The sequence below is a fragment of the Cricetulus griseus genome, chromosome 4 (genome assembly GCF_003668045.3).
Source record: "Cricetulus griseus strain 17A/GY chromosome 4, alternate assembly CriGri-PICRH-1.0, whole genome shotgun sequence".
Classification (NCBI taxonomy): domain Eukaryota; kingdom Metazoa; phylum Chordata; class Mammalia; order Rodentia; family Cricetidae; genus Cricetulus; species Cricetulus griseus.
In genome coordinates, this window is record NC_048597.1 from 161,249,036 (window position 1) to 161,265,751 (window position 16,716).

Sequence of the window (16,716 nt, forward strand, 5' to 3'; positions counted from 1 at the left end):
CAAGGAGCCATTAGTCAGTACATAAAGAGCAGCTGACATCAGCATTTAAAGAAAGAACATAACAAGGATTTGAGGATATGGGGAAAGCTTGGAACCTTATTCACAGGTGGGAGCTACAAATTAGTGTAACAATTATGGAAGTCAATATGGAAGATCCTCTGAAAATCGCCATAAGACTCAGCTGTAACACCTCTAGGCACTTACATAAAGGACTCCACATCCTAACACCAAGATACCTGCATGCACATTTAGGGAGGACATGGAACCAGCCTAGATGTCCATCAACATATAAATGGTTAATAAAAATATGATACAGATACACAACGGGATTTTGTTCAGCCATAAAGAAACATGAGATTTGCTGGGAAACTGATCAACCTGGGAAATATATAAAAGGGTCAAAAAGACAAATACCACATGTTCTCTCTCAAATGTGGTTACTAGCTTTAAATGTACGTGTGTATAAGTACATATGTAAGTATGGGTATAGGTTATGTAGGCAGAAAACCATTTTTCAAAATAATATTTACTAATAATAAAATGGGAGAAAGATAAGGGATATATATATATATATATATATATATATATATATATATATATATATACCTTATCATATATATGCATATATATACATATATATATATATATATGTGAAAAAGGTATATATATATACCTTTTTTTCTTATCAAGAAGCACTACATAGATTTTAGGTACTTTTCTTTTGGAACGTTCTAGAAGAAACAGTAATGGTCATCCCATGTAATAAAGAAAATCCAAGCACCAGGAGACCAGGAGAAGTGATTCTCCAGGATCCCATCAGTCACCAAGAACAAAGCCCACGCCACATCTAGGTTTATTCATGATCCAAACTTTCTCAAGGGACTGTGACATTCTTGGCAATAAGATGAGCTATTTCCATGAAAAAGCCAATTACAGGTGTAACTCCTGGGGAACCAAAGCATGCAGACAAATCGAGAGGGGAATAGAGGTCAGCTAGCTATGGGTTTCTGCTGTACACACTCCCTCTTCTGGCCTTGAGTTGAACTTGAAAGTCATAAGGGAGGGAGAGGTCAGCATCATTCTAGATGTCAACTGAGACCCTGATCTATGCACAGCACTGTGAGTGAAGGTTCCAACAACCCTGAAGACGTCGCCATGGACTTCTACAATTTATCCATATATGGCCTTTTACGTTTTCCTTCCTTTCTGTTTCTCTTCTTTCCTTTAAGACTTGAGTTTGACACCCTGTGTTGTCTCCATCCTTTCCCCATTTTCAGAAGAGCCAGTTTTCCTAAATGGCAATTAAATTTCAGATTTATCTATTGAATACCAGCAATCTTGATTATAACATTAGCTGTAGGGGAAAAACAAAGGCAATGAGGAGGCAGGCTTTTCCTTTTTTTTTATTTAGCAAGCAATAGTCATTTCCCAGCATCCTTATTGTTTTCTAGCATGGCATGCAAACAGTAGAGGCATTTTAAAAATAGTGAGTGGTTCAAGTGATTCCAAATACCAGGCAGCACATTCTGTGTTTATTTGCTGGAAGAAATTGCTTCCCTAAAGCTTTTCACTGCACTTCCTGATATTTATCCACAGCCCCTCTTAATGCGATCCTTATGACTAATCAAAGAGTGACTTAAAATTGAACACAGTAAAAATGCAACTAATTTAGATGAATCACGGGGTATGGACAACCTGAACTAGATACAAGTCTGAATTACACAACATTTTAAAAGTGATTCAATTCCATTGCTTTCTAATCACTTCAGGGTAACTAGCCTGAATGAGCATCAGTAGGTAGATATTTTCCAATACAAAATTTGGTGCCAACTAAGAAGGAAAAGTAATTGTGTTGGTTGCTTACACTTAAAGGATTCTTCTGAATTCTTTAAGTGGACTTATGGCTCTAGTGTTATGTAAGTAATGGGATATTAGATAGCTGTCACAGACAGGGCATTAGGGAGAAATATATGGCAGATTTTGTCCTTAATAACTTCATATTTATAATCTTGTTAGGGCAATGAGATGGGCACTGCTACGACTTCTGGCCATCTTTTATTTTATGGACTTGTTTTCCTTGTAACAAGTTTTTGCCACAAATGAGGGTGAGAAAGGATACCTGGGCTCTAGTCAGATGTATGCAAACTGCTGAGGTAATGAAGCTATATTGCTCTTGGATTTATTCGTCATTAAATCGGTGCCGCTCTCCAGACTCCCCAGCCTTCGAATGTCCTGTATCTTGCTCTACATACTTCTCTTCCATAAAGCCCAGACAGGCATTCTTGAGTTACAGAGATTGGAACTGACGAGGCTCTGTGGCTGCCTCTCTCTCTGGTAAATGACATGGCATCAAGTCTGTCTCATAGAGGTCCTGCTGACAGGTCCTGTCCATCATAGGATCTGCCACCCCAGACTTCTTTGTATCTCAAAGATAAGGTTGCTAGTGATGTTTTTGTTTCCAATGATAGCTATCAGCCTCCTGCCTTCGTTAAGCAGCAGGTAAGAAACATGGGGGTGGGGGATGATAGTTATGCCCAGTGTTTTGAGAAACTGAGGTTCGCTGTGAAATAAACCTGAGGGGCAAGGAGTTTAGAAACTCTGAGTTCCTGAGAAACTGGCTGTAGGCTACCCAACCATGCAATCAAAAACACAGGTTTGATAAAATGAGCAGAAAACTAACTAGGATAACAGCCTTTGAGAGTCCACTGGAAATACAAAGGTGGCAGATTTCAAGTTCTCATGGGTCATTTCAGCCTCCTTTATCTACATGGGATGAAGTGTCCGGTCATCATGGGTGGCTTGCAGGAGCCAACTTGCATGGTGGAGAAAGCTGGTTATGCACAACTCTCCCCAGACCCAGTCACATGGGTGACTGAAGACTGATTATGGCAAGAATTTATACCATGGAAACGGACACAGGCAATATAAAACCACAAAAGCTGCTTGGTAAACATTTACACTCACCAATGTGCTGTTTACCCTGGTTTTTGTTTTGCCAGGCTTCCCAGCACCTGTTCTCCAAGTCGCCACTGCAGATCCTGGCATGGAACACCTACCTGGGCTCTGTTGGTATACAGCACTTTCATGTCCTTCAGTTTCCCCAAACCCTCACTGTAGTAGAAGATGGCTGTTTCATAGTCCCCCTTGACATAGGCCTCGTTCCCCTTTTCCTTCAGGGCTGTGAGAATAAAAGGCAAGCAGTGAGCCCTCATCAGATGTCAGGAGGTCCTTCTAGATTGCAGGTTTTCCACTTCAATACATTGCCACTTGTTTTTTTCTGCAGTTATTTGAGGTCCAATTTCTCTAAGTAATTTTTTTCTCCTTCAAGTCTATGCTGAATTTTCTAAGTGGTTCCTCAGAGAAATGATATTTTTTTGAATTGAGGCTTACATCTGCTCCTCCCAATTTTGTTTACTTTGGACCAAGGCAAGTGTCCCCATAATCTTCTAGAAGATAGGGAGTGGGCAAGATTTGCATCACACATACCATCGGGTGCTTAGGATAACCCAGGCAGCACTCTGCACATTCACACACCCAACCCCAATGATATCCCATCTCTTTATCATTTTTTTATTTATTTCATCCCCCTTTTCCTGTTTCACTTTTCTTTCTGACTATACCTTTAGCTCAGGCTAGCCCATGGAACCTCCCTTCTTTCCTCCTTCCCAAGCACCATTCAGGAATCTGATTGGCTCAGTCTACCTGGGGATGCTGACTGAGGCTGTGTCCTGTGTTGAGTAAGAACAGAGGATAGATCACCAATGGATTCTGCCTGGTCAGGTCCTCTGGCTTGCCAGTCCATCACCAACCCCAGCCCCCATAACCCCTAGGGAGCTCAGTGTCCTCATGCATCAGCACACAGACTTTCATGGGCGCTTTCCCGCTCCAGTCATCCCAGCTACTGAAACGTAAGGACAGACAATTACCATCTGCTAGGACTCTGCTTTCCCGTCTTCTCTTGGCTCGTTCCTTTGCATCCTTCTCCACAGATGCCAAGAAGGCTTCTGACAGCAAAGCAGTTTGCAGCATTAAAAAGAAAAGCCAGATACTCCAATCAGTCCTTTAGTTCCTATTCCAAAGGAAGCTACTGTGGGACTTCACAGCTGTTATTTTTTATGAATACATATGCAGGCACACACATGAACACACATGTGCATAAACACGCACTTGTACACATAATTCTGAGGCAGCAAAAATGTCACTTTCTTCATCTGACATTAAATGCTAACCTGTGTAATTATGCGTGATGGCTATGTCTATGCTTCAGATTTGAATTGTGTCTTTTAGAAGAGTTTTTCCTTTGAAGAGAGACCTTTTTTGGTTCTATTTAGCATAATGAGTCTCAGAACTGAGCAACATGGAAAACATCAGCATCCCCTCGGCAGTGAAGGGTAAATTGGATCATAAGGAATAACTGAATTCAGTTTACAAAAGATTGGCTGGGAGAAAACAAAAACACAAATGTCAGGAAAGCCTGTGGATGCTGCCTCTTCAGACCACAGAACTGGGCCTGAGTGATTAGCATGGTTTTTTGTTGATGGGTTGTTTACAAGCCCAGGGGCTATCATTTAAGGGTCTGGAAGGTACATTCTATAAAACAAAACAGAACAGAAAACCTGACCATAAATGAATAAAACATATTGGAAAGAGAGAGGCTGCCCTTACCTGGGTTCATGTCATCTGCATTCTGCAAGACACGGGTTATCATAAAAACAAAGAAACAATTTTTAAAACTCAGTCTCTGGTAAATGTGTTTATAAGCCAAGAGAACAAAGCATCAGTGATTAAGGAGGTAGGTCATTTCTTTTAACCACCAATACTGATGGCTCTAAAATTTAAGGGGCTTGCTCTGAAGCTGGAGATGTAACTGTGGGCACAATCCTGGGCCTGACCCTGTAGAATCAAGATGGCCCAAGTCAAGGCACCCCACCTCCCAGCCTGTGATTGTATTAGAAATATGAACTGATAGAACATATGAGTTTATAAGTACAACCTAAACATGACACTCAAGAGGAAAAAAGCACCCATAGAGTTTACACTTTCCATATGGAAAACAGATTTAGCAAGCCTGAGAAACAACACTATCCCAGCTTCATTGGGCAGTCTGAGATCACAGCAGGCCTCCTGACTGAATCTACTTATATAACTCCATAGCAGAAAGGGAAACCTCAGGTGCTCGTGGGGGACTGATCATGGTCTTGTTCAAGGTGGTCCTGCATCCGTCCTCCTCTTGCTCTCTCTCCAGGAGCAGCAGTCTCTTTTCCGTCTCTAAGACAGCTTTCTGCTGTACGGCAGGATCATCGGAATTCATCTCTTGAATTAAATTGGCTAGAGGAGAAATCACATGTGACTCAATCGAACAACTTCTTCAAAAGGAAGGACTCCATCCGTTGAAAATTAATAAGGACAATCTTTAGACAGGAGAAGAAGGTAATAGGAAGCCCAGTGAGTCTTTGGGACTAATGAGAAACAATTAAGAATAACATTTGTTTTGCCTGGTGGTCGGGGCAGGGGAACAAACAGCCAGAGAATTTAATTCTGGGCCTCAAGGAATAGAGCTTTAAATCACTACTGGATGCAGTTGTAACTTATGGATCGCTTATTAGGAGTTGCATATTTTGCTGAATATTAGAGAAAAATGATGAATAAAAATATCCCTTTGTTTGGTTTGAAAAGCTTGTGATCCTGCGTGGGAGACCAGCATAACACAAGCAGCTTTGAGATTCACAAAACAACTGCCTTTAGCTGCCTCCCTGCTTCTCTTCTCGGCACTGTCTATCCAGATGAGTATTCATAGACTGTCACTCAGAGGCATTCCTCTCCTCTGCCTTCCCACCCCACCTACCAGAGGAATCTGTGCACTTCGCTCCAATCTAACTATCCATACCTAGCAGCCCTGACTAGGGATGCTGAGTACTGATGGAGAAAGATGGGTAAATATCTGGGGAACCTGGTCCCAGTTTGACTGGACTAGGTGATCCTCACACTTGCAGCAACTCTACTATGTCATCCCAGAGTAGGCAGTCTATTATTCTCTTAAAGACGTTCAATTTGGGGTAATCTAAGTCTGATCATTCCACATAGAGGACAAGTTATTCATTCAAAGGGGGAAGGGATGGCATCAGGGATGAGATCTTTCAAGGTCATGTCATCAAACTCACATAGCTGTGCGCATCTGCATCCATCTTTGGTTCTCACCACAGAGGGATGCTGTCTCTCTTGTATGAAGTTTGAGCCTCTGCTTGTGTAAGTCATGTGGCCAATGCAGATTCAAGGGTTTGAGAAACGTATTGGTACCATGGAAGTGAAGAAAGTCACTTGTGGCCAGTTTTGCAATCTACCTGAACATCCTGGATGCACGGTTTTGTAAGATGTACATTATTGTGTAGCCTACTTTTTATTTGTGATGTAATTAGCAGATTTTGCATGACACCTGTGGTTCCAGATAGTGTGGGCACCATGAGTCAAGGGTAATCCAATTTAGCACTGACAGATATTCATATGAATACATTTTTTTTTATGTTTCAGACAGTGGATAAATTTTGAGTTAAATACCTATATGTGCATGCTATATATTCTTCAGGATATGACTATTTCAAGTTTCATAAGTAGTTTATAGGAAAGAGTTTCTAGACTAGCCAAATGGCTCAGTAGATAAGGGTGTCTGCTGCCAAGGCTGACCGCTTGAATTCTATCTCCAAGATCCACAGAGTGAAAGGAAGGAACTAACTTCTGAAAGTTGCCCTCTGACCTTCACACATGCATGCAACCCCCTCTCCCTGGTAAACAAATAAGTGCAAATTTAAAATGATCTATGATGAAGCTCTATATCTTATAAAGCTAATTAAAATTTTTATGAAATAAATGGGAGAGTAAGTCCAAAGAAAAATAGAAGAAAATTAATAAATAAACAAAATAAATAAATATAAAGAAAGAGGCTGCACTCCTTTACATTGTTGTCAACACCGACTATTGTCAAACTTTTAAACTGTTGCTACCATAATGAATGAGACTGGAATTTCATTAACATGTTATTTTTCACTTTGATGATTATGATTGGGACTGACTATCTTATTAGTTTGAGGGCCATTTAGATTTATTCTTCTATAACATGCCTATTCTTATCATTGGCCCATTTTCTACTGAGTCATGTGTCCCCTTTGCATTGATTTAAATGTCTTCCATATAAATTCTGAACTGGTCACATGAATTTTGAAGTTATCCTTGAGTACAATGTCTTTTCATTTGTTTTTATGCAGGCTTGGGTTGGTCTAACATCCTCTCCCAGCCTCCTTGGGCACCTGCATATACACTCACACAGATATATGTATATATTAAATATATTATGTATATAATATAATATGTATATATATAATATATAATATAATATGTATATATTATATATATAATATATAATATAATATGTATATATTAAATATAATATAAATATATTAAATATATATTATATATTAAATCTGGGTTTAGTTATTTTCTTTCCCTATCCCTGCATCAGATCCATGTGTAGACTTGAATCTTGTGCAGGGTAGAGCACACCTCACTGAGGATGAAGAGTCCTTACCTTCCCCGCTGTGTGTTTTGTCTTCCCTGTGACAGATATGAAATCTGTGCTACGCTCCTTGTTCCTTTCTGCTGCACTGCTTGAACTTTCTAGCACGCTCATCCTCAGACACATCACTGCAGGATTTTTGTCTGTTTGTTTTAAACCTCAAACAGTGGAATGTGATCTCACCATTTTTTTTTCTGCTCTTCCACATGGACCTTTAAAGGCAATTTGTTAAATTTGAACACAAACCACTTTGGGGATTTTGATTTAAACGAATTGTGCAAAAGGATTTGAGGACAATCATTGTCTTTGCCAAATGATCTCTGAGGAAAAAAAAAAATATGTGTCTTTTTATACATAGGTGTTCTCTTATGTGTTTTAATACCATCTGTATTGACCAAGCCCCATACTTCATTCCAACTCGATTAGCTTCTCCTAACGTCCTTCCTCAGGCCTGGGATCTCATCAAGGGCAGCTGGTTGCAATAGTTCTTTCCTTCGGTTTCTCGGGGGTGTGGCTGTTGTTCAAGCCTTCCATGTTTCTGACGACTTCTACAACTTTTATTTGTTGGTCTTAACATTTATTTAATGGCTGTGTTTTCAGGGGTGGAATGAATGTGCAGGTGCCACAGTGGTCAAAGGACTGTGGGAGTTGGTTCTCTCCTCCCACCGGGTGGGTTCTGAGGCTAGAATTCTGGGGAACGGACAGATCATCAGGCTTGGCAGCATGCACCTCTACCCACTGAGTCATCTCTTTGGCTTCACTTGAACAGTTTCCAAGAGTACTGGGTAACTGTTCCCAGTACTTATTTGTCAGAGTGTCTTCCTACTTGGGTTTATCTGGCATGTTTCTAATGGCTAGACTTGGGCTGTAGGACAGGGAAGGAAGACATTCCAAAGCATTTTAGGGTACATGCTATCACTATGATTTACCATGAAGTTAACTGTGACCATTTGTGGAAGGTTGTGTTTGCCAGCTTCTATCCACTTTCTATACTGCATGCTTTGCAAGCAAGCCTTAATGAATCTCTCATTTAAGGGGAGAAGAGGTATGCTACACCTCCATGACAGAAACACAAGTTATAAAGAATTCACCTGAGTAGGAGACTTGCTTTATTCATTTACCTACTTACTTATCCAATCTCATTCATGTCAGTGTGACTTCATGGCTATTTATTTTCTACTTTGGATTATAATGTACAACTATGTTGTTTACTCTGTTGCTTATATGTCCCCATTTTCCCCACCAGGAGCCCTTTCAATTAAATTTTTATAATTTTCTTCACAAAGGTCTTAAATATTTTTGACAGATTTGTTTTCATATTTAAATGCAATATCCCTGAGGCCAAAAATGCAGAAACCTCATTTCAAGGTATGAATACAAAGGAAATAAAATCATCCTACACAGAGTTATCGGCACTCCCATATTCTTTAGTGTTATTCCTGATAGAAACATAGAGGATCACTTGGAGACTAGACAGCACAATGCTGCCTGCTCCCCAACTCATAGAAACAGGGTAGAATGGTGGTCACCAGAGGTTGTTTAGGGGGCTGGAGAACAAAGAGTACAAGGCAGGTCATACCCAGACAAGAGGAACACATGCCTCCATTGTAGTACACAGTAGTCAAAGTCATGTACTGTACACTTGAAAATTGCTAGGAGGGTAAACATTTAATGTATTCACCAAAGGAGGTGTCAGGTATGTGGTCTGGCAGGTAAATTTTATTGGCCTAATTAGTTCATAATATATAAAAAATATGACATCAAAATACATATAAATTTGTTAAATAAAATTTAGTAGGACCTTTGTTTTAAAGTCCATTTTGTACATTAATGTTTGGCATCTACCTTCTTTGAATTTACTTGGTAAATATTTGTATTTACTTGGTAAATATTTCTATATTTTTAAGCATTTAATCTAAGTCTGTCTTATAGATGTATCTCTCTAGGCTCAAGCCTAAAGGCTACTGCACACTAACATCTTCTCTGGGATGTGTTACTCATCAAACTTGACACACCCATCTTTCTTCTAAGTCTGTTCTGCTTCAAATGCCCCCATCTCAGTAAATCACTGGCCTTATTCCTGTCACTCAAATCTCAGGACATATCCTTAAGTTCTCATTCTCTCTCAGCCCCCACAGCCAAGGACACTAAAGCTTGTCAAGAATAACTTCTAAATGTTTTTCTATTCTGTAGTGTCTCTTTGCCTGCTGCCTCAACTCTGAGCCCAGCTGGTGGCATCTACTCCCTGTAGTACTTGGGAGCAGCCTCTTGACTGTAGCCTCAGCACCACATTTCCCCACTCTAGTCTACTTTACACACCCTGTTCTAAGGATGCCCCTTGAAGGGTCTCTGGAGCTTGCTTTTGGTAAATGTGAGCTCTTGTCTGTGGCTTCCACTACTGCCCTCTTCGGGCTTCTCCTCATTCAGATGGGACCTTCTCTCTTTGCTGATATCTCTGCATCCCTTCAGGCCTTTTCAGCCCTTCTGTTTCTAGGAAGCACCACACTGTCTCCTTAGCATCCAGATTTCCCATCTCCTCATTTCCCAAATAGAACACTTCTTCATATCTGCCACAAAGGTCAACTCCTATTGATCCTTTAGATTTTATTTAAGTATCACTTCTTGAGAGAAATGTTGACAGCTGCTACAGGCTAGAATGCATGTATGCCATATCTATGCTGAAGCCCTACACCTCAATATGACTGTATTTGGTCTTTCAAGAGGTCATTAAGTGATATAAGGAGTGGGGTTCCAATCCAATATGACCAGTGTCTTTATAAGAATATGCATAGAGAGGTCTTTGTGAAGAGTCACATTAAGCTGTGCTCTGCTTCGGGGACATCTTTAGGAGTCAGCACCTTAGGCAAAGGTATCAAGAATATAGTCAATAACTGCAAAACTGTCCCCTTTGATAGCCACTCCTCCAATCAGAACCAGACCCAGAATTACTCGGACTTGCATGTCTGGGATAAGGCTACCACTGAGAGAAGGGGTGATGCTGCAGTTTCTGAGTGGTGCCTGTATGTGTTGAAGCCCCACCCCTCCATATCCTGGTTTTCAACCTGGGACAATGACCAAGCAGAAGGCACTTTTCCTAGGAAGATCTGACTTGTTTCTGACCACCTCTCCTAGGCTCTCGCTGGGTAGTAAAGGGGGATTTAGGTACACTGGAAAAGAAAAAAAAATCCCCCAAAGTAGGTATACAGAAGAAGCTAGGGAGAAAGCCTCGTTGGCAAAGTGCTTGCTAACACACAACTCTGAGGCTCTGAGTTTGATCCTCAATGCCCTTGTAAAAGCTGGGATGTGGCAGTTCATCTGTAATCCCAGTGCTGGGGAAGTGAGGCCCTGGGGCTTGTCTGCTGGGGACCATAGTCTAATTGTAAAGCCTCAGGTCCCAGTGAGAAACCCTATCTATAAGAGAAAAGTTGAAGTAGATGTGTGCATCTTCATACTCAGGAACACACACCTGTATATAAACACACACACACACACACATACTCACACACACACACACACACTCACACACACACACACTCACACACACTCACACACACACTCACACACACACACTCACACACACACACACTCACACACACTCACACACACACACACTCACACACACACTCACACACACACACTCACACACACACACACACACACACACCACACACACACACTCACACACACACACTCACACACACACACACTCACACACACACTCACACACACACACTCACACACTCACACACACTCACACACACTCACACACACACTCACACACACACACTCACACACACACTCACACACACTCACACACACACTCACACACACACTCACACACACACACACACACTCACACACACACTCACACACACTCACACACACACACTCACACACACACTCACACACACACACACACACACACACACACACACACACACACACACACACACACGAGTAAATACACAATGAGAAGTGGCCTTCTACAAACCAATACAGAGTTCTAAGGAAAAATGAGTCCTGTCAAACTTTTGTTCTTACAGTCCAGTTTCAAGAACAGTGATAAAATATATTTACCCTGTTTAGTTCACTTAGCCTCTGGTATTTTGTGATAACAGTCCTATGAGACAACTGCCTGAACTGGGTCATATTCTTCTGCACTTTTCAACTCTCTATTTCTTCTACTCATTACCTTGGAATTATTTGTTTAATATCTGTTTTCTCACTGAACTATGGATGTCATAAAGAAAAATGATTCTTTTACTGCATTGTGTAGTACTTAGCTATAATACACAGCAGGGGGTGCTAAGGAATAGATGCATAGAATCTATATGCATGTTGGCCATTAAATTTAGTTAAAAATGTAATAGGATTAGCAATTTGATCACCTTCCCACTGCTCAGAGTGCCCATTTGGATCATTGGATCTCTGTGGAAAATTCAATTGCATGATGCTGATATAAATGATACCAGGGTAAACTGGGGATGAACAAAAACGAAACAGGGAAAGAAAGATGAGGGAATGACAAAGTCCAAGTGCAGAGATGGAGCACCAGAGTATGGGGGCAAACTACAAGCAGCTTGTTGCTGCTCACATGTGAGGTGTAGAGAGATGAGAGGGTTCACAGACAAGGTCATGTGAGGACTTAGTCCCGATGAGAGCTCCTGATTTATTGTGACTGAGAACACAAGCAGAGAACTGTCTGGCCAGATCTGCATTTTAGATACATTACTCTGTGGGGAGTGTAGGCCTGGTGGCAGGGACAACGATTAGAGGTTGTTAAGAGTCTGCAGAGAGGAACCAGAACAAAGGGTGGCTCAGACAAGACAGACAGGGGGTGGGGTAGGGGATCCAAACCTGAAGGCTGATTGGATATAGGGTGTAAAGGTGGGCGGAGTCCCACTGGCTTGTAGATTTGGGGGTGATAGGGCCACCAACTAAGACCAGAAACAGAAGGCAGAGAGGGGAGTTTGACTTAGGAGGGGGAGAGGAGAGAAATTAAGAGATGATGACTCAATTCTGGACACATCAAGTTAGAAGCATTTGTGATTTAGAGTCCACTTGGCAACTGGCCACAGAGCCTGATCTCTGAAAGAAAGGTAGTATAGACACCAGCAAACAGGTAGGCTCACACGGAGAGATGGGTGAGCAGTGCATCAGAGCCACCAAAGCATTCAGGAAGGAGTGGAGGAGAGGCTGGTGAGGAACACAAACAAAACACAAGTGTGTATCCACACGAGGTTATCCCATTTCTAAATCTGGCTTTTTAGCCTCAACCAAGCTCCATAAAGTCTGGGGAGAGAGGGACTGATTTAGAATCTCTTCCGTGTGCTGTGTGGATTCAGAGTAAGTTCGCTGAAATGCTACCTGCTTGAGCTTGGGTAGGATGTTCTTAGCCGGGGGAGAGAGAAGATGAAACCCATAAGCCATTCATGTAATTGGTGGATCTGGAGGGAAAGCCACACACTGCCTACAGCAAGAGGGACACAGGCTCTCGGTGACCCCAGAGGGAGTATCTAGATTCCCTGGGAACATAGAAACACCAGCTCTTGTTGACTGAAAAGGTGCTTGGAGGAGAGCGGTCAGCCTGCATTTCAGTGAGACCATCCATAACGGCTTCTATGATACCAATTAACAGGCAGAAAATACTGCCCCAAGGCTGTAACTGAATCCTCAATAGCCTTTCTGTTTAATTTCAATTACACTTTTATTTTTTTGAGAGTCATAAACCTGTCAGACAAGCCAGGAGCTAACTTACAGCCATCATTTCTCTTTAACCACTCCACTTCTCCAGAACAAAACTCAGTCCATGATTTACAACTACTTACTGATTTCATCCACATTTTCCAGAAATCTCTGCAAGTCTCTCTCTTGATCATCAGCCATTGCAGACATAAATCTCTAAGGAAGGTGGTATAAATTATGAAATTAATCATAAAACACTAAACAACCATTGGGCTTATTATCTGTCTAAGACTAAGAGCCAAGTTACTATTATTAAGGCAGATTTGTGTTTGTAAATGTCATGAAAAACAGCAGGGTGAGCTGTTTTCCTCCGACTGCTGTTTAAGGCCAAGGGACACTCATTACTTGTGGCAATACTTCCGGAGAGCTGCCAGCCCTGCCTCCGCTGGGGAAATTGCTCTCCAATAATTCCACCAAAGGCAACATCAACCACTGTAATTTAGGAATCAGATGCAAAGGATGCTGGGACGGCAGGCTATGGATTGCCAGGGCTAGAGGAGGAGAGTAATGCCCAACTTTGGTCATGACAGGCATGCTTAATCAGAAGCTAGGGCCAGGTAGAGCATCAGGTAAGCAGACAGAGGACTATCTGCATGTGCATGCCCACACTTGCTTAAAACCTATGCCTCTGGCTTGTTTCTGAGGATGAAGAGAAGGTACAAATTGGCAAAAGGTGTCAAAGTACACCAGGGTCTGCTTTTCAGTACCTCCCCCACCAAAGTACATTGGCTTCATTGCACTTGGTTTTGGACAGGAAGACTGCATGATAAACTGCAGTACCCAAAGGTATCCACACAGATAAAGATCACCTGAAGCTTCCCCAGCACCGGCCTACAGTGGGTCTCAGCTCACGAGAGAACGCCCCCCAGGGATGCACATTTTAAATACACTATACTGTGGTTCTGACTGGCACATAGGCTTAGTAGTACAGTCATAAAACACACAGTCATACAACACATATAAGACAACTGTGAATTCGAACTTTGTCACGGACAATTACCCAATTTATCCGTGCATGTTTGGAAACCAAAATGCGAACCCAGAGGATGCCAAGGGGCTGACTTTAGCAACTGGTACTTGGTGGGTTATTAGTGAGGCTCCCTTATCTAGAAAACAGACTTTGCACATGTCTCAGTTAGAATCCCCTGGAAACTCGTCCAAGGGTACGAGGCTAGCACAGACCCAACGCTTAACCGACAGAGATGGCCAATCTTTCTAGAGATCTTGTAGAAATCTTTCTATAAACCCAATCTTTCTAGAAACCCAAGTCAGGGGATCAGCAGCTGCGCAGAGACACAGGCCCCAGGCAGGGAGCGCAGTGACGGTGGGGGTAGGGGGGACTGGGACTCACACCCTCGCCCCGCCCCTCCGTCCTGTATACCCCACAGGAGGGCGGGGGCAGCTGCACTGTTGCCTGGCAACTTCTCTGCGTCCTGGCCTTGTGCATTCAGACTTAGTCCCAACCTGCAGCTGGTACCTGCCCATTCTTGGGGTCCCAAGCCAGTGGCCTCTGTTCAACTCTAAGGCCAGGCCAGGACCAGCCCCAAGGCAGACCCCAGGCCACCCAGCTGAACTGACCTGCAGCGCTCAGGATCGGACAGGAAGTGGATGGGGAGGGCGGGGCCTTGGAGGGGCGGGGCCTCTTGTGACTCTAAGAACGCGCCGCCCAGTTTGAGTCTGGGATGATCCGCCCAGAGCCAGTGGTAGCTGCTAAACTCTGGTCTCTAAAGCTATGCTGATAACTCCCTTTCCCTTTTAAGGAGCGAGGGGTCTCAGTACCAGTTGGTTTCATATCGTTATCCCACAAAGTCAAAGTCTCTATCCAGCGAACTATCTATCCAGTAGAAGAGTTATTTGAAGCTTCCATGGGACCGGGGTGCAGAGGCAGTCTAGCCCGAGTACTTGCCAGTGGAGAACAGCACAAAGAGGCAGAGATAGCTACTTCTATTTAGGCCTCTGCCACAGTTTTTCTCATTTTTCCTGCTTTAAAAAAATCAAAAGTAAATCTTTTACATAATCTATTTTGATCACCATTTTCCTCCCCTCATCTCCTACCTGATCTTCTCCAGTACGTCACCCTTCCAGTTTCATGCCTTCTTTCTTTCAAAAGGAAAACAAAAACTATCAAACAAACTATAATGAAACAAAACAATAAAAAAGGAAAAAGCTTGAGAAGCACATACACATGCAGACACACACACACATGCACACACAAATACACACCTATACACACAGGTATACACACATATACATACACACCACACACACACACACACAACTACACATACATACACACACATATACCATAAAACACAAAATTGAAAACTTTAATGTACAAGCAAAGGACCAGTAAGGTTAACGAATGCCTAAGCAAAGAAATACGAGACTAAAAATACCTTCTCAAAATACCATTGAGCTTGTTCTGTGTTGGTCAACTATTGCTGGGCATAGTGCCTACCCTTAAGTATGATTTGTATACCCAGAGAAACACAAATGGAGGAAACCAATAGTTTTCCCTTTTGTGTGATTAATTGGAAGTCGTTTCTTGGTTAGGATTAGGCGCTCATATTCACTTCCCCCTTTCAGCGCTGGGACCTCATCTGGCTTGCTCCTATACAGGTCCTGCACATGCTGCTAAAGTCTCTGGTGTTCATTTGTGAGTTGTCCTGCTATTCGTGGCAGACACTGTTTCCTTGGTGTCTTCCATTTCCTCTGGTTCTTAAAACCTTTCCACTTTCTCTTCCTTATAGCCCCCTGAGCCCTGAGGAACAAATTTGATGAAGACCTCCTGTTTAGGACTGAGAGTTCAAAGTTTCTCACTCTCTGCACATTGTCCAGCAGGAGGAAGCTTCTCTGATGATGGTTGGGTGAGACACTGGTCTGAGTCGTGGCCACTGGGGGTCCCAGGTAGAAAGTGTTTCTGGGTATTGGACACTGACACCAAGAAACACGAATGGGGTAGAAGTGTGCAGGGTTCTTAGATGGTCCACAGGAAAGCTGGGTCTGCTGAATGGTTGTCAATCCTCAGAAAATGGAGGCAGACTGGGAGGACAGGGTCCTGCAAGAGGTCTGTCACTGTCACCGGGCTGGGAATTAGATTGCCCTGTCACCCCCCAGTTAAATCTGATGTGAACTGACATGGAGGGCATTGTTCATTCACTCAGCTAATGTTCTATTAATGGCTATATCATTTCATCTTTAAATAAGCCCAAATGACCTAAATGTTGTAATGCCAGCATAAGAGAAATGCTGGTACTTCCAAAACACCGAAATGATTTTAAAAATACATCTCTCTAATGAACTCTAAACAATAGAGCACATCTGGAGGGTGATCTTGATTATGTTAAGGTGGGAAGACCTGCTGACTGTGGATGGCATCATTCCCTAAGCTTATGACCCTGGGC

The 16,716-nt window shown here is 42.4% G+C and overlaps 1 protein-coding gene across 3 annotated transcripts in view; it reads right to left on the minus strand.

The window, feature by feature from the left end:
* The window catches only part of Ttc12 (tetratricopeptide repeat domain 12), a 40,507-nt gene extending 27,054 nt beyond the window's left edge, over positions 1-13,453 (minus strand). For 2 of the 3 annotated variants that reach the window (XM_035444662.1, XM_035444660.1), the window contains exons 1-5: positions 13,396-13,453; positions 5,168-5,328; positions 4,666-4,687; positions 3,927-4,004; positions 3,057-3,178 (exon numbers count right to left, since the gene is read on the minus strand). In XM_035444662.1, the coding sequence (XP_035300553.1) occupies positions 3,057-3,178; positions 3,927-4,004; positions 4,666-4,687; positions 5,168-5,328; positions 13,396-13,453 (441 nt within the window). Of the gene's footprint in view, positions 1-3,056; positions 3,179-3,926; positions 4,005-4,665; positions 4,688-5,167; positions 5,329-13,395 lie in introns of those variants that run through there. The other variant, XM_035444661.1, reaches the window with a different exon arrangement.
* Between the last annotated feature and the right edge of the window lie 3,263 nt (positions 13,454-16,716).